This window comes from Callithrix jacchus, chromosome 8 (genome assembly GCF_049354715.1).
Source record: "Callithrix jacchus isolate 240 chromosome 8, calJac240_pri, whole genome shotgun sequence".
NCBI lineage: Eukaryota > Metazoa > Chordata > Mammalia > Primates > Cebidae > Callithrix > Callithrix jacchus.
Genome location: NC_133509.1, coordinates 140,349,478 through 140,366,228, shown reverse-complemented (window position 1 = coordinate 140,366,228; position 16,751 = coordinate 140,349,478). Strand labels below are relative to the sequence as shown.

Genomic DNA, 16,751 nt, shown 5'->3' with positions numbered 1-16,751 from the left:
GAAGACTCCATCTCAAACACAACAAAAAAAATTAGTTTCTAGTTTTGTTGGAGTCAAGTTTGTCACACTTTCCAGTAAGCGCCTTGGTCTCACAGCCCAGTCCCCTCTGCTGTTTCCTGTGGGGGTGTCTCCACCTCTGCGTCTTCCTGGGGAGCCAGCTGCACTGTCCTCACACAGATGCCAGCTGCCCAGGGTGCAGGGCCTGCTGCCCCAGCCAGGCGATGCTGCGGCCTCCAGGTGGTTCCGTGGTCTCGGGCAGGGGACATGGTCTCGGCCCTGGTGTCAGGCTACAAGGCAGAAGGCAAAGGCTGCCACTGACCTTATGGGGGCCACACAGCTCTGCCACCCCAGCTTTAAACCTATGGACCAGTGACACCAGGACCTACAGAACAAGAGGCGGTGACTTCAAGCAACTCAAGCCACTGTATGTGTGGTGACAGCTAGAGCTGAGGTCAGGACCCCATCCCTGCCCCTTCCTCACGACAGCCAGCAAATGCTAGAGCAAGCCGGGACGTGCCAGGAGCGCAGAAGCACCCACTGGCCTCCCTCCCGCCAACCTCCCTCCCAGAGCCCTGCCCTCCCTCCTGCGGCCCTGGCCTCCCTCCAACCGGCCTCCCTCCCGTGGCCCTGGCCTCCCTCCCGCCGGCCTCCCTCCCACGGCCCTGGCCTCCCTCCCGCCGCCCTGGCCTCCCTCCCACAGCCCTGGCCTCCCTCCCGCCGGCCTCCCTCCCACGGCCCTGACCTCCCTCCCACCGGCCTTCCTCCCACGGCCCTGGCTGCCCTCCTGCCAACCTCCCTCCCACAGCCCTGGCCTCCCTCCTGCCGACCTCCCTCCCTCAGCCCTGGCCTCCCTCCATCCAGCCTTCCTCCCACGGCCCTGACCTCCCTCCCACAGCCCTGGCCTCCCTCCCGCCAACCTCCCTCCCATGACCCTGGCCTCCCTCCCGCCAGCTTCCCTCCCGCAGCCCTGGCCTCCCTCCCACAGCCCTGGCCTCCCTCTCACCAATCTCCCTCCCACAGCCCTGGCCACCCTCCCACCAACCTCCCTCCCGCCGGCCTCCCTCCCACCAAGCTCCCTCCCACAGCCCTTCCCACCCTCCTGCCAACCTTCCTCCCACGGCCCTGGCCTCCCTCCCACCAAGCTCCCTCCTCCCCAAGGCCTGTGATGTGAGTACCCTCGATCTGGGGGCTGAGGAAGGAGAGCTCAGCAGATCCCCAGCAGAATAAGAGCCTGAAGAATATCTTAGTTTATAGTGTTATTACTCAGCTATTTCCTTCATATAATCGTTTATATATCATAGTTTACAGAATTAGTGCCTGAAAAATATCCCACAACTCTGTTATTTCCACATATATATACAATTATATCTTAGTTCATAGTCAGAGGAACGTGTAGAGCAGACACGGTACAGAGCATGATTTAGGGAAAAGGCAGTTATACCAGGACAGGAATCCATGGCCCAGGCGGCAGCGTTCAGTGTCGTGAATATACCCACTGTGTGGCAGGCTTGGGGCGAGAGCCACTCCTGATAAAGGAGTTGTAGGACCCTGCTCCAGTTCTTGTGGAAGGCCGCCCTCAGACCGGCAATCCCACGAGCCTCCGAGGGTTCGAAACCCCTCCGGTATAATCTCACCTTGGTGACTGAACTTTATCAGCTCTTGTTGCTGTGCTGGGGCAAAAGCCTCCTCCTGCAGAACTCACTGGAAGCTGCCAGCAGGTGGCTGTGGACCAGGTCAGCTCTGCTGCTGTCTCAAGGGCATCCGCCTATAGAATTCCTTGGAAGTAGCCTGCCCTAGACAAGAGATACTACGCACTACACTCTCCGCTGCGCACGGCCCACCTCCATGCCTCGGGGACCTAATGGGGGTGGACCCCTTGTTTATTGGACACGTGATTGTCTTGACCCTATCACTGTCCTTAAGATGACCTCACTCACTACCTTTCCCAGTCTTGCACCCAATACATACAGATGCTCCTGAAAGTTCGGGGCCTCGCCTGTCTCTGCTCATAGGTGGTGTGGCCCCCGAGCCCAGCTGCTTTTCCAGTCCTCCTGTGTCCTGTCTCTTTACTTCTCAGATCCTGTGCCTCAGCAGCGATAGGGGACACCCCAGGACCCTGCAGGGCTGTGGCCCTACACGTGGGAGTCCTGGGTCTGTGGTTATAGAAGGGGTTTACGTGGACCTGCTCCCAGCATAAGAAAAGCCCTGTCCAGAAGCCAAGGCTGGCTGCGGGCACCAGGGACCTTTGAGGCTGCAGTGGAGGAGGGCTGAGGGCTGAGCGCCTGACACAGGGCTGGACCCAGCAGCTGCAGTGGCAGGAACCCTTAGGAGGAGCCGGCAGAGGGGCAGACCATGGTGCTTCGGCACACAGCCCACAGCCTGCAGGGCCCAGGCCGCATGAGCGGGTCAGGGAGGTGCTCTTGAAAGGGAGGCCTTGCTGGCCACGTCTGGGTACTGAGGTGCTCCTGAGGCCCGGGCACGGGAATGGGGAAGCAGGCGGCCTCGGTGTGTCCACCCCAGGGCCGAGGAGGCCCGGACAGGCCCGGACAGGCTGAGGCTGGAGCTGCATCCCCAGGTGTGCCACACAGGCGCAAGGCCCAGCCCAGTGGGAAAGGCTCCAATGAGGGTGTGTTCTGGCAGGCGGATGGACGTGGCCCCAGGGCAGGGCTGGCAGGAGCCTGGAGGTGGCCCCACCAGCCCCGTCTCTGCCCACCTCAGGCCAGAGTCTGACAGCCCCAGAAGAGAGGGAGCCCTGTGAAGGAGGCAGGAGAGGCCGCAGGGCCACCTGTGCCTGCTGGTGGGGGCGGGGGCTGCCATGAGGCCAAGCCTCCTTCCGCCAGGCTGGGGCACGTCCCTGGGGACACAGATGGCTCTTTGTCAGAACTGAGCTGAGCTTGCTGGGCAGCCTCTGGAACAAAGCCTCTCTGTCCACGCTGTGCCCCCACCCGGAGCACCACCTCCAGGGAAGGAGCAGAGCCCCAGACTCCCATCCGGCGCCACACCAGGCACAGCCAAGGCTGGGGTGGGGGAGAGGCTGTGCTCACAGCGAGGGCTGGGCCGCAGGGGGAGACCGGATGAAGGGGTCAGGGTCCATGGCACTCCGGTGCCGGGGAGGCCTGTGCCACCTGCCACTCACCTTGCTGGGGTGCACATGTCCTCTAGCCCCCGTCAGCCCTAGACTGCCCACCACAGCCCAGGGATCCTCTACACCCCCTTCCCCAGACAGGGAAGCCTGACAGGGTGAAGCAGGAGGCCCAGCAGCCTTGCCCACGGGGAAGCTGCCACAGTTCACTCCTGAGTCCCCTCCAGACCACCAGCTGGGCCATCACAACCCCCTCAGGGGTCTGGCCACACCCAGTGGTCAGTGCTGCTGGCCTTGGGCCTCAGCTCCGGCCAGAGTCAGCCCAGCCCAGCCCCTGAAGCCAGCACATGACCTGGGCTCTGCATCTGCCCTCCCTGCGGCCACCCAGCCCTCTTTCCGTTCCTCCAACACCCAACCAGGCTGGGCCAAGGCAGGTTTCCCACCCCTGCGGCCACCCAGCCCTCTTTCTGTTCCCCCAACACCCAGCCGGGCTAGGCCAAGGCAGGTTTCCCACAGGAGTGCCTGTCCACAGCCCTCAGCGTCCAGGCGGTGGGATCCAGATGAGGCCAGGCAGGGCTCCCGCCAGCCTGGCGAGTTCCTGCCGACACTGTCCCTGTAGTTGATACAGCACCGCCTCCAGGCAGGCCTCCTGGCTCCTCAGCGTCCTGATCACCTCAGCTGCCCGCAGGTCCTGGTCCCCTGCTGCCCCATCCTCTCGTCTCACCAGCCGGTGTGGCCCATGGGGCTGGGCCGGGCCCCCATCTTGCTCCCAGCACCGCTGCAGAGCTCCCAGCTCCTTTTCCACGGCCTCCCGAGAGGCCCGCCGCACAGCACTCCACTCTGGCCCCCATCCACAGCCTCCAGCCTGCATGGGAGACAATGGTGGTGGCTCTGTCCCCCCAGGATACTGGCCTCAGACCCCTCAGCATTTCCTGGGTCAGAATGAGGGGTGTGGGCACAGCACGCATGCAGGAAACACCCATGCTCTTTAGAGAGGCTCCCTGAAAACGCTGACCAACATAGTGAAACCCCATATATATATGCTAAAATATAAAATATATATTAGCTAAAATATAATAAAAATATAAAATATGAAAATTAGCTGGGCGTGGTGGCATGCACCTGTAGTCACAGCTACTCAGGAGACTCACTTGAACCTGGGAGGCAGAGGTTGCAGTGAGCCAAGATCATGCCACTGCACTCCAGCCTGGGTGGCAGTGTGAGACTTCGTCTTGAGAAGAAGAAAAAGAGAGGCTTACTGAAGACTTTAAGGGAAAAATCCTGACTGAAATTTACGTTAAAATTCTTTTCTTTTTCCTTTTCTCTAAGACAGAGTCTCACTCTCACCCAGACTGGAGTGCAGTGGTGTGATCTCGGCTCAGTGCAACCTCTGTCTCCTGGGTTCAAGCGATTCTCCTGCCTCAGCCTCCCAAGTAGCTGGGACTACAGGCACATGCTACCACACCCGGCTAATTTTTTTGCATTTTTAGGTAGAGATGGGGTTTCACCATATCGGCCAGGCTGGTACCGATCTCCTGAGCTCGTGATCCACCTGCCACAGCCTCCCAAAGTATTGGGATTACAGGTGTGAGCCACTGCGCCCAGCCATTAAAATTCTTCAGAAAAAGAAAATAGAGGCCAGGTGCCATGGCTCACGCCTGTAATCCCAGCATTTTGGAAGGCCAAGGAGGGCAGATCATGAGGTCAGGAGTTCAAGACCAGCCTAACCAATATGGTGAAAACTTCTATTAAAAGTTAAAAAATTAGCCAGGCATGGTGGCGTGCGTCTCTAATCCCAGCTACTCGGGGGCTGAGGCAGGAGAATCACTTGAACCCGGGAGGCAGAGGTTGCAGTGAGCCGAGATAACACCACTACACTCCAGCCTGGGCGACAGAGTGAGACTCCTCCAACACAAAAAAAAAAAAAAGAGAGAAAGAATGATGCAGCCCCATGTCCACAGCCACGAACCTGCGTAGGTGACGGCTGTGTTTAGGGAGGACACCCAGGCGTCCAGCAGCAGGTCCGACAGTCCCAGGCAGGTAGAGCGAGCACCACTGTGTGAATCCACGTGTGGCGGAGGCCTGGGAGCAGCAGGCCCCACAACACGGGCTTCCCTCCCTCCTCACGCAAAGATCCGAGAACAGACCTCCAGCAGGAGGGGCAGGGCTGTCTCACAGCAGCAGGGGTCGTCACCATGTGCCCTCCTGCCCCTCAGAGTGCATGCGTGAGTGTGCCACTCACCACGCCACTCAATCAGATGCAGCTATGGAATCCAGCAAGTTCAAAGCACCCTCAGGTCAGCCATCCCCCAAAGGTGGCCAGTGCCCAGAGCGAGCCTGGCCCTCACCTTGGCCTCCCAGGCTGCCCGTCTGCACTCCACAGCTTCCTGCAGCTCCTCCTGCAGCGCCCGCAGCTCCCATGCTACCAGCTCCAACTCACCACCTCTGTGCTCAGGGATCCGGGGCAGGAAGGTGCCCTGTGAGGCGGCAGCCGGCACCCCGGGGGCACAGGTGTCCAGGACAGTGTCCTACGGAGACCCAAGTGAGACAGCCTGCACCTAGTGGGGTTTCCCAGCTGAGGAGACAGAAGGACAGAGGGCAGGGAGGGCAGTGGTGGCCCCCCAGGTCCCACAGCGGCTGGATGCCACCATCTCAGCAGCCTCGACATCCAGGGAGGCACACAGGCCACAGAGCTGAGGACAGGGCCACAGTGGCCTCCCCAGAAGGTGAGCAGAAGCCCTAGAAAAAGCACACGCTAGGAGATCTGAGGCCTCCCTAAAAGCCCCTCCGCTGTCTGGAAAACTGGAAGATCCCCATCCTCCACCTGAGGCTGCTGCAGGCGGGGGGGGGGGGATGACGGGAGGGTGTACGTGGGCGTCCTCACCATCCACCGCCAGAAGACCAGCTCTGTGCGCCGCCACGCCAGGACCGCCTCCAGGCGCCGGTTCGCACACTCCAGAGTCCGCAGCAGCTGAAAGGCAAACGGCAGCTGGGCTAGAACCTCACACCAGACCCCAGGGACAGACGCAGGACAGACACAAGACCCAGCACACGCTGGACCCAGCACACGCCCCACCCCTCAACCCTCCACCTGCCTGCACCCAGGTTCTCTGGCCAGAAGAACAAGCAGGGCACCCTGGTGCGGTGCGGCAACCATAGCCCACCTGTCCTTTCTGCAGCACAGGGCAGCCCCCAACGCACAGCCAGGCCCTGCCTGCCAGACGAGAGCTGGCCCTGCCCTCTGAGGATACCTGTTGTCCCCCACACCAGCCCCGCTGCGAGTCCAACAAGGTCAGGGACAGAGTCCAGGTGCCTCTGAAGCCAAGACCTCCGCCCCACACCCCTCGCTGAATGGGGGCTATATTGGGGGCTGCAGGCAGAGGGGGAGGCCCCAAACTGGGGAGCCAGCCAGCCTCTTGGGGAGGGAAAAACCATCCCATCACTTCAGGGACCCCCTAAGGAGTCTGCCTAGTGGCCCAGGTGGCAGAGAAGGCAGAGCTGAGCCACACTTGACATTCCCAAGCGAAGGGTCTGCCCCATGGCCCTACACAAAGGCACCTGCCCACAGTGTGCCACAGCTGGGCAAGGCGGCTGGAAACGGCCAGACATGGCAGCTGCTCTGCCCATGTGCAGAGAGTGGGCTATCTGCACCAGTGATTCTGGGCCCTGGGGCAGGGGGCACCCCTGTGGGGACAGGCCCTCTGCACCTGAATCCTGCCCACTCCACCCTTCCTCCCAAGGAACCCAGAGTGTGAACCAGGCTGCAGGGGTCTGGGACTCCAGCAGTGGGATGGGGGGCAGATAGGGATGGCCTTGAACACCAGGCTCAACCCAGCCCACCTGGGGAAGAGCAGAATGGAGCAGAGCAGAGGCAGTCAGAGAAGATGAGAACAGGGAGGTCTGTGAGCGGCGTGGGAGCTGGAGCAGGCTGGGGCCACCCACATGCCCACCCAGGCAGGCCATGAGAAGAGCAAAGACCCCATGGGGACAGATGCCTAAACACCCCCAACAGGAGGACGGTCACCTAACAGAAGAGCAGCAAACTAACAGAACAGATGGACAGTCACCTAACAGAAGGGCAGTCACCACAGTTTCCATGAAGCTAAGGGCCCCAGGGGCGGGAGCAGGCAGGAGAGGAGGGTCAAAGACACCCCTTACTGCCCCTCCCACCCACCCCCAAGTGCTGTGGTCTTCACGCCTGCCAACCTCCCCAACGCACTGCCCTGAGCGGGGAGAGCAGGCTGCAGGCAGAGCCCTACCAGGACCCAAGGGAGCCGCCAGTCACCCAGCAGCAGGCCTGGCTGCTCACACACCAGCCACAGATCCTTCCAGAAGGTTCTGGGACTCATCCCAGGAGTGCAGGAGAAGTACAAGCCCTTCAGGTAGGCCAGGTCCAGGTTTCGGGGATTCCCACTGCAGAAACCCTGGAAGGAAGCCAGCCCATGGCCCCAGTCCACCTGGCCAGCACCGCACACAGCTTCCAGGAGAGGACAGGGCCTCACCTCCAGGCCCCCCAGCCCACCACAGACGGTGGTCTCCACAGAGGCTCCCTGGGCAGGAGCAGGCTGAGGCCTGGGCAGCCTCTGCTCTGCCCCAACCCAGGGGTCCCAGGGGCCAGAAGCCTGGGCTTTGCAAAGCCACCTCTACAAGGGAGGCAAGGCCAAGGGCAGACCGGGGTGCCCAGATGCTGCCTCAGCACCGCCAATGCCAATGCAGGCCGACGGAGTGGGTGCCAGACCCACTTCAGCCAGGGATAGGACCAGCTGGTAAGCAGGCCCTGTGAGCCCGTAGAGCGGCATGCAGTTCCCCAGGGTTGGGGCTGCAGAGTGGAACGCACAGGCCCTTGCCATGAGCAGGAAGCCACAGCAGACATAAGGCTGGGGGCTGGGAGCCAGGCCATCCGCCTCTGACCCCTGGGTACCCCTGGTCAGGCCTGGGATGAGGTATAGGGGCCAAGACTCTGGAGTTGGAGAGGGAAGAGGCAGAGAGGAATGGGCCTGGAAGAAGGGGTCACACCAGCCCTGAGCCACAGCACTCCTGCCTGGCCGTACCCACCTAGAGCTGGGCAGTGCCAGTCTGTCACTCAGGACAGTAGAAAGCCCAGCCCAAGTGGGTGGCCCACGCCTGTAATCCCAGAACTTTGGGAGGCTGAGCCAGGTGGATCACCAGAGATCAGGAGTTCAAGACCAGCCTTGCCAAGATGGCAAAACCCCATCTCCACTAAAAATTAAAAAAAATTAGGCAGACAGGGTGGTGCACGCCTGTAGTCCCAGCTACTCAGGAGGTTGAGACAGGAGAATCACTTGAAACCAGGAGGTAGAGGCTGCAGTGGGCTGAGATCACACCACTGCTGCAATCCAGCCTGGGCAACAGAGCAAGACTCTGTCTCAAAAAACAAATAAAATAAAAAGAGCGGCTGCCAGCCCTTCCCTGTCCCCTGAAACCAAGCTGGCCAAGAGGAAGGAGCCAGTGATGATGGGTGGGCAGACCCCCAGAAAGAAGGAGGAAGGTGGAAGGCCGGCAGGGAGGAGGGGAGGGGAGGGGCAGGGTGAGAGGAAGTGGCCATCCCTCGGGAAGACGCCTGGGGCTAAGGCAACTCTGACACTTCTGCCGCTGTCTGCCCAGGGTCACATGGCCACCCGGGGCTCAGAGCCAGGCTTTCCTCCAGGTCTGTGTTATCCAGGGCTCAGGATGTGCCCGGGACCACAGAGCCCGGTAGCCTGGAGCTGTGTCCCCTGGTTGGCCCCAGGGTCGCAAGCAAAATGGGGCCTGCAAGTCTCCAGGGCCTATGGGGCTGGCTCCAGCTTGGCAGGCTCCGCCCAGTATACCCATGTGCATCTGGCCTTGGGCTCTGAACGGCAGCTGTCCCTGCCACGGTCAGCCCTGTGCCCAGCCCTTCACCCAGTGTGGGCTAGTCCCTGCACACCCCCAGGGGTCCCTGCCACACCAGGTGAAACCTACTTGAGGTGCCAACACCACTGGCTCACACCTTCATTCCAGCAACCTGCCCTCAGCCAGCTGCCGGCCTAGCACAGGTTCCTGTGTCCCTGGGCCCCCACCCACACCCTGCCTGGATTTGTGGAAGGGGGAGCGGCCCGTGAGGCTAGGAGAGGCCCAGAGGACACGCCTATCACCCATGACAGCAATGATGGATGGCAGAAACGCAGAGACACCCACTCCCTGGCCCCCCTGGGCTCCTCCCACCTCAAGCAGTGCCGCCCCAGCAGCTCACCCGCCCTCACCTGCTGGCCTCCCTCTGGGTCCCTGAGCATCTCTGCTTCAGTGACGGACAGATGACCAAGGCTCTGGTCCCCATGGCAGCCACGTGTGTACAGGTGGATCTGAAACAGGCAGTACAGACTCCAGGCTGAGGGGGAGGCAGGCACCTCCCCCAGCACTGAACTCCACCAGTCCAGGAAGGTCAGCCTTCAGAGTCCACCGCACAGAGGCGGAAACAGGGCTCGGAGCTGGCCACTCCACCTGAGGCTGTCAGGGCTGGGCTGCATGCAGGACCGCTGTCTGCACCGCTGGGGCCTCCTGCAGGGGGGGCCAGGCAGCTTCACTGATGGCCTCCCCACCCCCCCAGCTCCCAGGCAGCAGCAGGATTGCAGTGGGGCGCCCTGGCTTCCCCCGAAGCATCGGAGGAGGAACAGCCTCCGGACAGGCTCACAGTGGGGATGGGAGTGACTGCTTGGATCTAGGGCTGGAGGGCAGCACAGAGGGGCATGTAGGTGAGCATGGTGGGTGGTGTCAAAGCCAGGCCCGACAGGGTGGGAGGTCCCTGGAAAGGCCAGCTGAGCAACAGACCCTCTGCAAGGCTGGGAGCCCGCTGCTGCCACAGAAGCACCCGTCAGCCCTGGCCTCACAGTGGACATGCTGCTGGGTACCTGTGACCCTGAGCCTACCCCTACCACCTTCGGGGCCCCACAGGCACTGCCCACCCCCAAGTCAGCCCCAAGCAGGATGTGGCGGGAGCAGGGGGTGTCCCCCTCCCCTCCAGTGCCCAGGAGGGTATGGCATTCATGGCACACAGCCCATCACAATGTTTAGTGACAGAGCCGGAAAAAGCCTCTGGTGCCTTTCAGGAACAAGAAGGCGAATTCTGTGAGCTGACACCAGCTTCCACCCTGCCCACCTTCATCCTGCCCTGGACCCCCACAAGGACCTCCTGGAACCACGTCAGGCTCCGGATAAGCCCAGGCAGGAAGGCCACATCCAGCCAAAAGCCCATGCCAGGCCTGGCAGGATGGGCCACAGGGACTGGCAGCTGGCGGCCTGCAGCACAGGACACAGCCCCCGGGTGGAAGCCCTGTGCCAGCTCTACCTTGCTCAGAAGGGTGCACTGTTCCTGCTGACTGGACACCAGCTGGCGCCAGCGGAACCGCAGCTTTCCCATCAGCCACTGCACATAGCGGACATCCACAGGATCCTCTGCTCGCGCCTGGGGTGCAGGTGGGCCAGGGCTGGCCAGGGCCTCACACTGGAGAAAGACAACGGTCAGGACCTGCTCCCACCCACCCTGCCCCCAGGAAGAGCCAGGATGGAGAGGGCAGTGGAGGCACAGCCAGGAACAAAGGGTGCTTTCAGCAGGCAGCTGGGTAACCCCTTGTGGGACTGGCCTGAGGGTCTGGGCAGGAGACACACAGGGGGCTAGCCCAGGCCTGCCCTTGTTCTGGCCCCAGGAGTTGAGACCAGGGCTGGCTCGGCCTACCCTCACCCACACGCACCTGGCACACAGTCATCTCATCACCCAGAGGCACTCGGGTCTGGGCCAGCATCTGCTCAGGCACAGGTCCTCGGGCCAAGAGCCAGGACAGAGCCAGGAGCAGCTCCCGGCTGCCCTGGGAGCCATCCTCAGGGAGCTGTGCCAGTGCCAGCCGCGGGTAGCCCCGGGAGCGCAGTGCTGACTTCACCAAGCGGGCTTGGACCTCTAGGATAGAAGACCACCAGCTCAGGGGACCACAAGCCTGGAAGTGATGCCACCTGGATGCCTCCAGAGACCCCTACAGGTCACTCGAGCAGGGGCTCAAGGCCGAGCTCATAAGAAACTATGGTGGGAGAGCTGGAACTCAGATCAGGATGAGGAGGCCAGGGGGTAAACGCGGATGGGCCCAGGGCTTTGTAGGAGCAGAAACAAAAAATACCCAAGGGGGTGGAGCTAGAGCCTACCAGGGGTGGGGCTAACTTGGGAAGGCGGGGCTCTGCGGGAGTGGGGCCCTTGCCACTCGGGTGGGTGGGGCCAGAGCCTGCCAGGGGCGTGGCTTAATGGGAAGGCGGGGCTTTACAGGGGCAGGAGGGGGCCAGCGCTACCGGGTGGGTGGGGCCAGCGCTACCGGGTGGGTGGGGCCAGCGCTACCGGGTGGGTGGGGCCAGGGCCCGCCAGGAGCTGGGCTTACCCTGGGCGAGCGAAGCCAAGGGGTTGTCCAGAGGGAGTGGCACGAGCACGCGGAAGAGAAGCTGCCAGAGCGCGGCGGTCTGCGGAAAATAAAAAGTGGGCAGTCAGCGGAGCCGGCCCAACTCCCTGCTAGGGCCCTGGACCCCACCCGGCCCGGCTGCCCTCCGCGCGAACGTCACCGCCTCCGGACGGTCGAACTTGGCGCGGCGGAAGATCTCGGGGCTGGGTCCCGAGGGCAGCGACCGACTCAACGCGGCGATGGCCTCAGGCAGGGCCGCGGCCCGGGCCCCAGCCGCGGGGTCCACCCGCCGCCGCCGCCTCCCCATAGAGCCAGCACCAGCCTCCTTCGGATCGCCCGCCGTCGCCGCCGCCGCCCGGGACCTGCGCACAAGCATCGCACGGGCCGGGTCTAGCGCCCAGGCTGGGACCTGCACCCAATAGCCGCAAGGGCCGTGTCTAGCGTCCAATCAGCGCGCCGGCTGGACCTGCGCCCAATCACCGTACGGGCCGCCCGGGCTAGCGCCGCGCTGGCCGGGTCTTTCACCCAATCGCCGTGCTAGCCGGACCTGCATCCAATCACCGCGTCGGCAGGGACCCGCCTTCGAGGCCCGGCCCAATGAACGGTTTCCCTTGAGTTTGAGTGTAGTCTAATTCTGTCCCGTGCGGACCCACTTCCGGGCTGATGGCCCGGCCGTCGGTATGTAGAAGTCCGCGGAGTCCGCCCTTGCCGACTCTACCGTCACGAACCCGACTCCCCGCCTCGCCCAGACCCCGCCCATCAGCGTCTCACGCCCCTGGCAACCTAGCAACCGCCCGGCTGCAGCGCGCAGACTCCCGAGGGCGCCCCCTGGGTCCGCAAAAGGCAGCGCAGCCGGGCCCCACGGAGCCAGAGCCGACGAGCCTCGCCCCTCCGCGCCGCCTCCCCGGCCGGGCCGCCAGGAGGCGCCCGGAGCCCGCCACGCCTCACAGCGCAGCCCCGGGTGCTGCCGGCCCCGGGATCCCGGTGCGAGGTCCCAGGCAACTCCCCCGCCCCGAACGCCCGGCCCCGGCCCGCCGCCGCCTCCGCCGGCGCTCCCGGTCCTCGCCCGCCCGCGGCCTCGCGTCCTTCTGCCGCCGCCACGGAGCAGCCCCGGAGGAAGCCGGCGCGGGACGCAGCCGCTGCCCGAGCCCCGCTGAGCCGGGCCCGCGTGCACGGGCGGCCCCGAAAGGCGCGGGCCGGAAGAAGCGCGGGGCCGTCTGCGGGGACAGAAGGTCGGGCCGGCTCGCGGCCAGCGGCGTCTCCGGGCATCCGTGTAGACCGCGAGCCGCGCGTCGCCGGTCTCTTCCCGCGATGCCCCTGCACCTCCCCGGGGCTGGAGGGCGGCGGCGAAGGCGGGCGGGAAACTCAGTCCTCCCTGGACCCCCAGCCCTGGCTGGCCGCGCGCACGCGAGGCACAGCCCGAGGAGTCCCGGCCCCACCTCCCGGCCTCCTTCGCCCCCATTTCCTCCTCCAGGTAGCCCTCCTGGCCCTCAGGGCCCCACCCGAGCAGGTCCCATCCTGTCCCTCCCCGCACACCCTCCGGCCTCCCCCGCCCGCAGCCTCCTTCCCTTTGGCGCATCGCGACCTCCTTCACGGCGCCAGCGCCAGGAGGAAGCCCAATCTCCTTGCCCCGCCGGCGGCTTCCTTGAAGCCAAGGGCCTCCTCCTCCGAGCGCCTCTGCACCTGCGAGCTCCCCGGCGGCAGGAGCCCGGGGGGTGGGGGCGGGGTGGGGGCCCACGGCGCCACAGGAACCTGGCAGGAAGCGTGGGGGGTGGCGGGCCCCTCTGCAGCCTTGCTCCGCGCTGTCCCAGCCCCGCGCTTGCAGATTTCCTCTGCACCAGGTGTCGCTGAGTCAAAGCTCTCAGTTCCCGCAGCGCCACCCACCACCGTCCAGAACGGAGGCCTCACCTGGGCACCCCGGCACCCCCCTCCCCTGCCCCCAACCCACCAAAAGCGCTGTGGTTCCCAGCTCTTGGGATCCCAGGGATCTCCCAGGCACCCCACACACCCCACCCTGGGCTACCCTAGGCTGCCCCCACGCCGCACCTGTCCAGCGGAGCCAGCGGCACACCCACCGCCACCCTAGGGCAGGGTGAGGCCTCGGCTCTTGTACATCAGTGGGTGTCCGCAGGGGTGGCCTTCTGCTAGGGCCAGAATCTAAGTGGCCAGTGTGGGGAAGGGAGCCTCTGAAGGTGGCCCAGTCAGCAGCGGCTGGCTGAGTTGACAAGGGAGTTTCCCGAAGGACCCTCAGCCCCTGTGCACGGCCAGCACTCAAGTTCCCCGCTGGACAGCGGGCCACAGGGTAAGTCCCTGGGCAGAGGGTAGATGGCAGACGAGGACTCACGTGGGGCAGTGGTGTCTGGGTCAGGGGCAGAGCAGCCTCAGGCCCCTGCAGAAGCCCGGCCTGGACTGGAGGGGTGGGGAATAAGGACAGGGTTGGGGGGCAGGAAGGGGGAAGGCTAGGAGTCCCCACAGCTCCCCTAGAGCCTCTCAGAAACGGAACCAGTGAGCTGATTCATCCCCCTGACCCAAGGCCAGCCCCGCCTTGCCAGCCCCACCCGTCCCCAAGCCTCTCAAAGCCTCCCCTCCTGCTCCCCAGAAGACCAGGAGAGGTCAGGGGCACCTCTGAGGGTCTGGAGGTTGTGGAGGTGGGCTCAGAGCAGCAGGGCTGGGTGCGGGAAGTCTAGGGTGGCCTGGACTCACTCTGCACACGGGGCCCGGCCTATGAGGCCCTGGAACAGTGCCCTGGGGAGGGCGATACACAGGAAGTGGGAAGTCACCTCTGTCCCCGCCTTGGAGGTGCCACTGGCAGAGCTGCGGCCAGAGCTCCACTGCAGCCCCTTTGCACACCCCGGCTCACCCAGCACGCGCGCGCGCACACACACACAGGTTATCCACGTGTTCAGGTTTATTGAGGGCATTAGGGGCTACAAGGGAGCCCTGGGCATCTGGGGACGAGGCCTGGCATTTGCGGGACAGTGAGTGGCCCAGCCAGCGGCCAAGGATGGGGTCTCCGCCACCTGTGGAGAGAGACAGGCACAGACGTGAGTGTAGCGTCCACGGCCTCCCTTTGGACCCCATGAGTGGTCAGGCCTCCCTGGGAGGAAGCATCCCCAACCCGAGAGTAGAACCAGGGGGCAGGACAGGGGTGGGGTCCTACCTACCCGGTTTACTTGAAAGTGTGGCTCTCAGCTCCACCCCGCCCAAAGCCTGCAGAGAAGGTGGAAAAAGTCAACAGGGAGATACGGGACTGTGGGGTGGGCAGGGACGAGAGGCGCGGGGTGCATACCTTTAGGCCCAAACATGGCGGAGTAGCAGGGATGGTTGCAGTAGGGTTTGCCTTCGTGCTGCAAAGAGAAGGGCCGTGAGGGGGTGCCATCACCCCTGGGCCCTGCCACCAGGGTGGGTCCCACCTACCTCAGCGTGGCCGCCGGAGGTCAGCGTCTTCCCACATTTCTCGCACTTCAGGCAAGGCCGATGCCAGTCCTTGCCCAGAGAGGTCACCCTCTCAGCTGCAGAGGCACAGACGGGCCCGTGAGACGCTGGGGGACTCCGCGCACACCCACCACTGGCGTACTCGCCTCTTGCAGCCAGCTCTGCCCAAGCCCTGTGCACTGGGGGTCCATCCTCCCAGGCTGGCAGCCCCCTCAGGTCTCAGCCGCCTGTCCCATGAGGACAGAGCCATTACAACCGAACAGCACCAAGCTCCAATCCCCAGAGCCAATACAACCGGCCTGGTGCCGGGGCCACTGGGGGGTGCGGCCCCGAGTCTTGCTCCTGAGGGCTGGGTGGGGCTGAAGGGCGGGGCCCAGGGTCAGGGGTCCTGGCTGGGTCAGGAAGGCCCGGGCCAGGCTGCGGGCTTTCAGCCCCCGGCCTCTGCGGTGGCAAGGTGGAGCCTGCGGGAGCCCTTCTCCAAGGCGAGGACGGGGGTGACTTCCCACTTCCTCCCTCCCCTCGGGGCGCGCGCGCGGGGCAGGAAGGCGGGAGTCAGGGATCGCGCCCCGGGCGTCGGTTTCCGCGTCTGTTTCTACTTTGCATTGGGAGGCGCGGCCCCAGGCTCGCGTTCCTTCCGGCCCCACGGTCCCCACGGGTCCCCCACCCAGGGTGCGCGAGAAGAGACGGCAGAGACCGTAGGGCCCAGAGACGCGGAGGCTCAGAGCCGGAGGCAGCCCGCCGAGCGCAGCAAGACCGCGAACCGGCAGCGATCGTGCGGCCTTCGGACGCAGGGGCCTCCACCCTCCTCCCAGGGCAGGCGTGCGCCGGGCTGTAATGTCTGCTCCAAGGCGGCGCCCAGGGGACCCAGCGCCCCAGTCCTCCCGAGCAGCCCCCAGCCCCGTCGCCCCTCAGCGGCGCCTCCTCGCGGGGCCGGCGTGCGCGCACTCACCGAAGTACACCTCCTTCTCGCACTTGGGGCACTTGGGCATGGCAGCTCCGGGTTCGGTGCGGGTGGCGGCGGCTGGGGCGGGAAGGGCTGCAGGCGCGAGACTGGGAGGGTCGGGCGGGTCTGCGCCTTTCAGGGACCCCGGGACCCCGCCCCTTGGAGACCCCGCCCCTCACGCCCCGCCCACCAATCCAGGACTTGGACCCGGGGGACCTCGGATCCAGGCCCACGGCCGGAGAAAGGTCATCTGGTCCACCCCCGCCTTCAGGCTGGACCCGGACCTGGCTGAGGACAGAGCAGAGGGCGGTGGAGACTTACTGACCCAGCGCAGCTCCTCCGGGAGTTCAAGCCGCGCCCCTAGCCCGGCAGGAGCCAGGCTCAGGGCAAAAGGCTCCCCCGAAGCAGGAAGCCCCCTCCGCCCCCGGCCCCAGCCCGGATCAAACACCTCTAAATGCAAAGAGATGCAAAGCAGCCCACGCTGATCCTGCCCTCGCCAAGACGGAGGGCCGGGGACAATTGCCGGAGAGTCCCTGTCGCCCCCACTGAGGAAGCCACTCTGGCCTTCATCCCACGCAGGGTTAGGAGTTCGCCCCCCTCAGCCCCTCGCTCTGGAGGGACATCCCGCCTCTGCTAGCTCCCCTGATCACTGCTCTGAGAGGTCCATCCGACCGCAGCGGGGACTCCCAAGGAGTGGAGCCATAGCTTGAGGACCAGTGGCTGCGGGGCTGGGGTTTGCGGTGGACAAAGGAGAGTTTGGCCACCCCCAGGCCGGCTGGAAGATGGTCGGCCGGGCGCCGGGAGGGCCCTTATCTCTGCAGGAAACGCCCAGTTTGGCCAGAATAGTCCAAGTCCACTGCCCAGGTGGGGTGGAGGC

General features: G+C 64.5%; 2 protein-coding genes across 19 annotated transcripts; both read right to left on the bottom strand.

Annotated features, from left to right (window-relative positions):
- Positions 1 to 1,243: 1,243 nt before the first annotated feature.
- On the bottom strand, positions 1,244 to 13,332 carry TEDC1 (tubulin epsilon and delta complex 1). 18 transcript variants are annotated; one of them, XR_013521628.1, is made up of 12 exons: positions 11,657 to 11,888; positions 11,479 to 11,557; positions 10,810 to 11,012; positions 10,407 to 10,562; positions 9,325 to 9,423; positions 7,342 to 7,506; positions 5,967 to 6,053; positions 5,431 to 5,610; positions 5,052 to 5,137; positions 4,234 to 4,313; positions 1,635 to 3,947; positions 1,244 to 1,526 (listed from the first exon to the last, which is right to left on the bottom strand). XR_013521628.1 is itself a non-coding variant. In XM_078335906.1 (11 exons), the coding sequence occupies exons 1-11, from the start codon at positions 11,870 to 11,872 to the stop codon at positions 3,757 to 3,759; spliced, it is 1,542 nt and encodes a 513-aa protein (XP_078192032.1). In that variant the 5' UTR covers positions 11,873 to 11,888; the 3' UTR covers positions 1,244 to 3,756. The 18 variants fall into 18 exon arrangements, 12 of the variants coding, with proteins under 12 accessions (XP_078192032.1, XP_035117635.1, XP_054096388.1 ...); XR_013521629.1 differs by lacking the exon at positions 4,234 to 4,313; XR_013521630.1 differs by lacking the exon at positions 5,052 to 5,137.
- Positions 13,333 to 14,386: 1,054 nt separating this feature from the next.
- On the bottom strand, positions 14,387 to 15,983 carry CRIP1 (cysteine rich protein 1). The gene is made up of 5 exons (XM_009006673.4): positions 15,881 to 15,983; positions 14,914 to 15,008; positions 14,786 to 14,843; positions 14,661 to 14,706; positions 14,387 to 14,516 (listed from the first exon to the last, which is right to left on the bottom strand). Exons 1-4 carry the CDS (start codon positions 15,918 to 15,920, stop codon positions 14,666 to 14,668), a joined length of 234 nt encoding a protein of 77 aa, XP_009004921.1. The 5' UTR covers positions 15,921 to 15,983; the 3' UTR covers positions 14,387 to 14,516; positions 14,661 to 14,665.
- Between the last annotated feature and the right edge of the window lie 768 nt (positions 15,984 to 16,751).

Excerpts from the sequence above, each read along its gene's own strand:
- CRIP1 (XM_009006673.4), bottom strand. The coding sequence starts at position 15,920 with ATGCCCAAGTGCCCCAAGTGCGAGAAGGAGGTGTACTTCG. Across the intron at positions 14,844-14,913 it reads CCTCCGGCGGCCACGCTGAG|CACGAAGGCAAACCCTACTG; the intron begins GTAGGTGGGACC and ends TTCTCTTTGCAG. Across the intron at positions 14,707-14,785 it reads CGCCATGTTTGGGCCTAAAG|GCTTTGGGCGGGGTGGAGCT; the intron begins GTATGCACCCCG and ends CCTTCTCTGCAG.
- TEDC1 (XM_078335906.1), bottom strand. The coding sequence starts at position 11,872 with ATGCTTGTGCGCAGGTCCCGGGCGGCGGCGGCGACGGCGGGCGATCCG. Across the intron at positions 11,558-11,656 it reads AGTTCGACCGTCCGGAGGCG|ACCGCCGCGCTCTGGCAGCT; the intron begins GTGACGTTCGCG and ends TATTTTCCGCAG. Across the intron at positions 11,013-11,478 it reads CTTGGCTTCGCTCGCCCAGG|AGGTCCAAGCCCGCTTGGTG; the intron begins GTAAGCCCAGCT and ends CTTCTATCCTAG.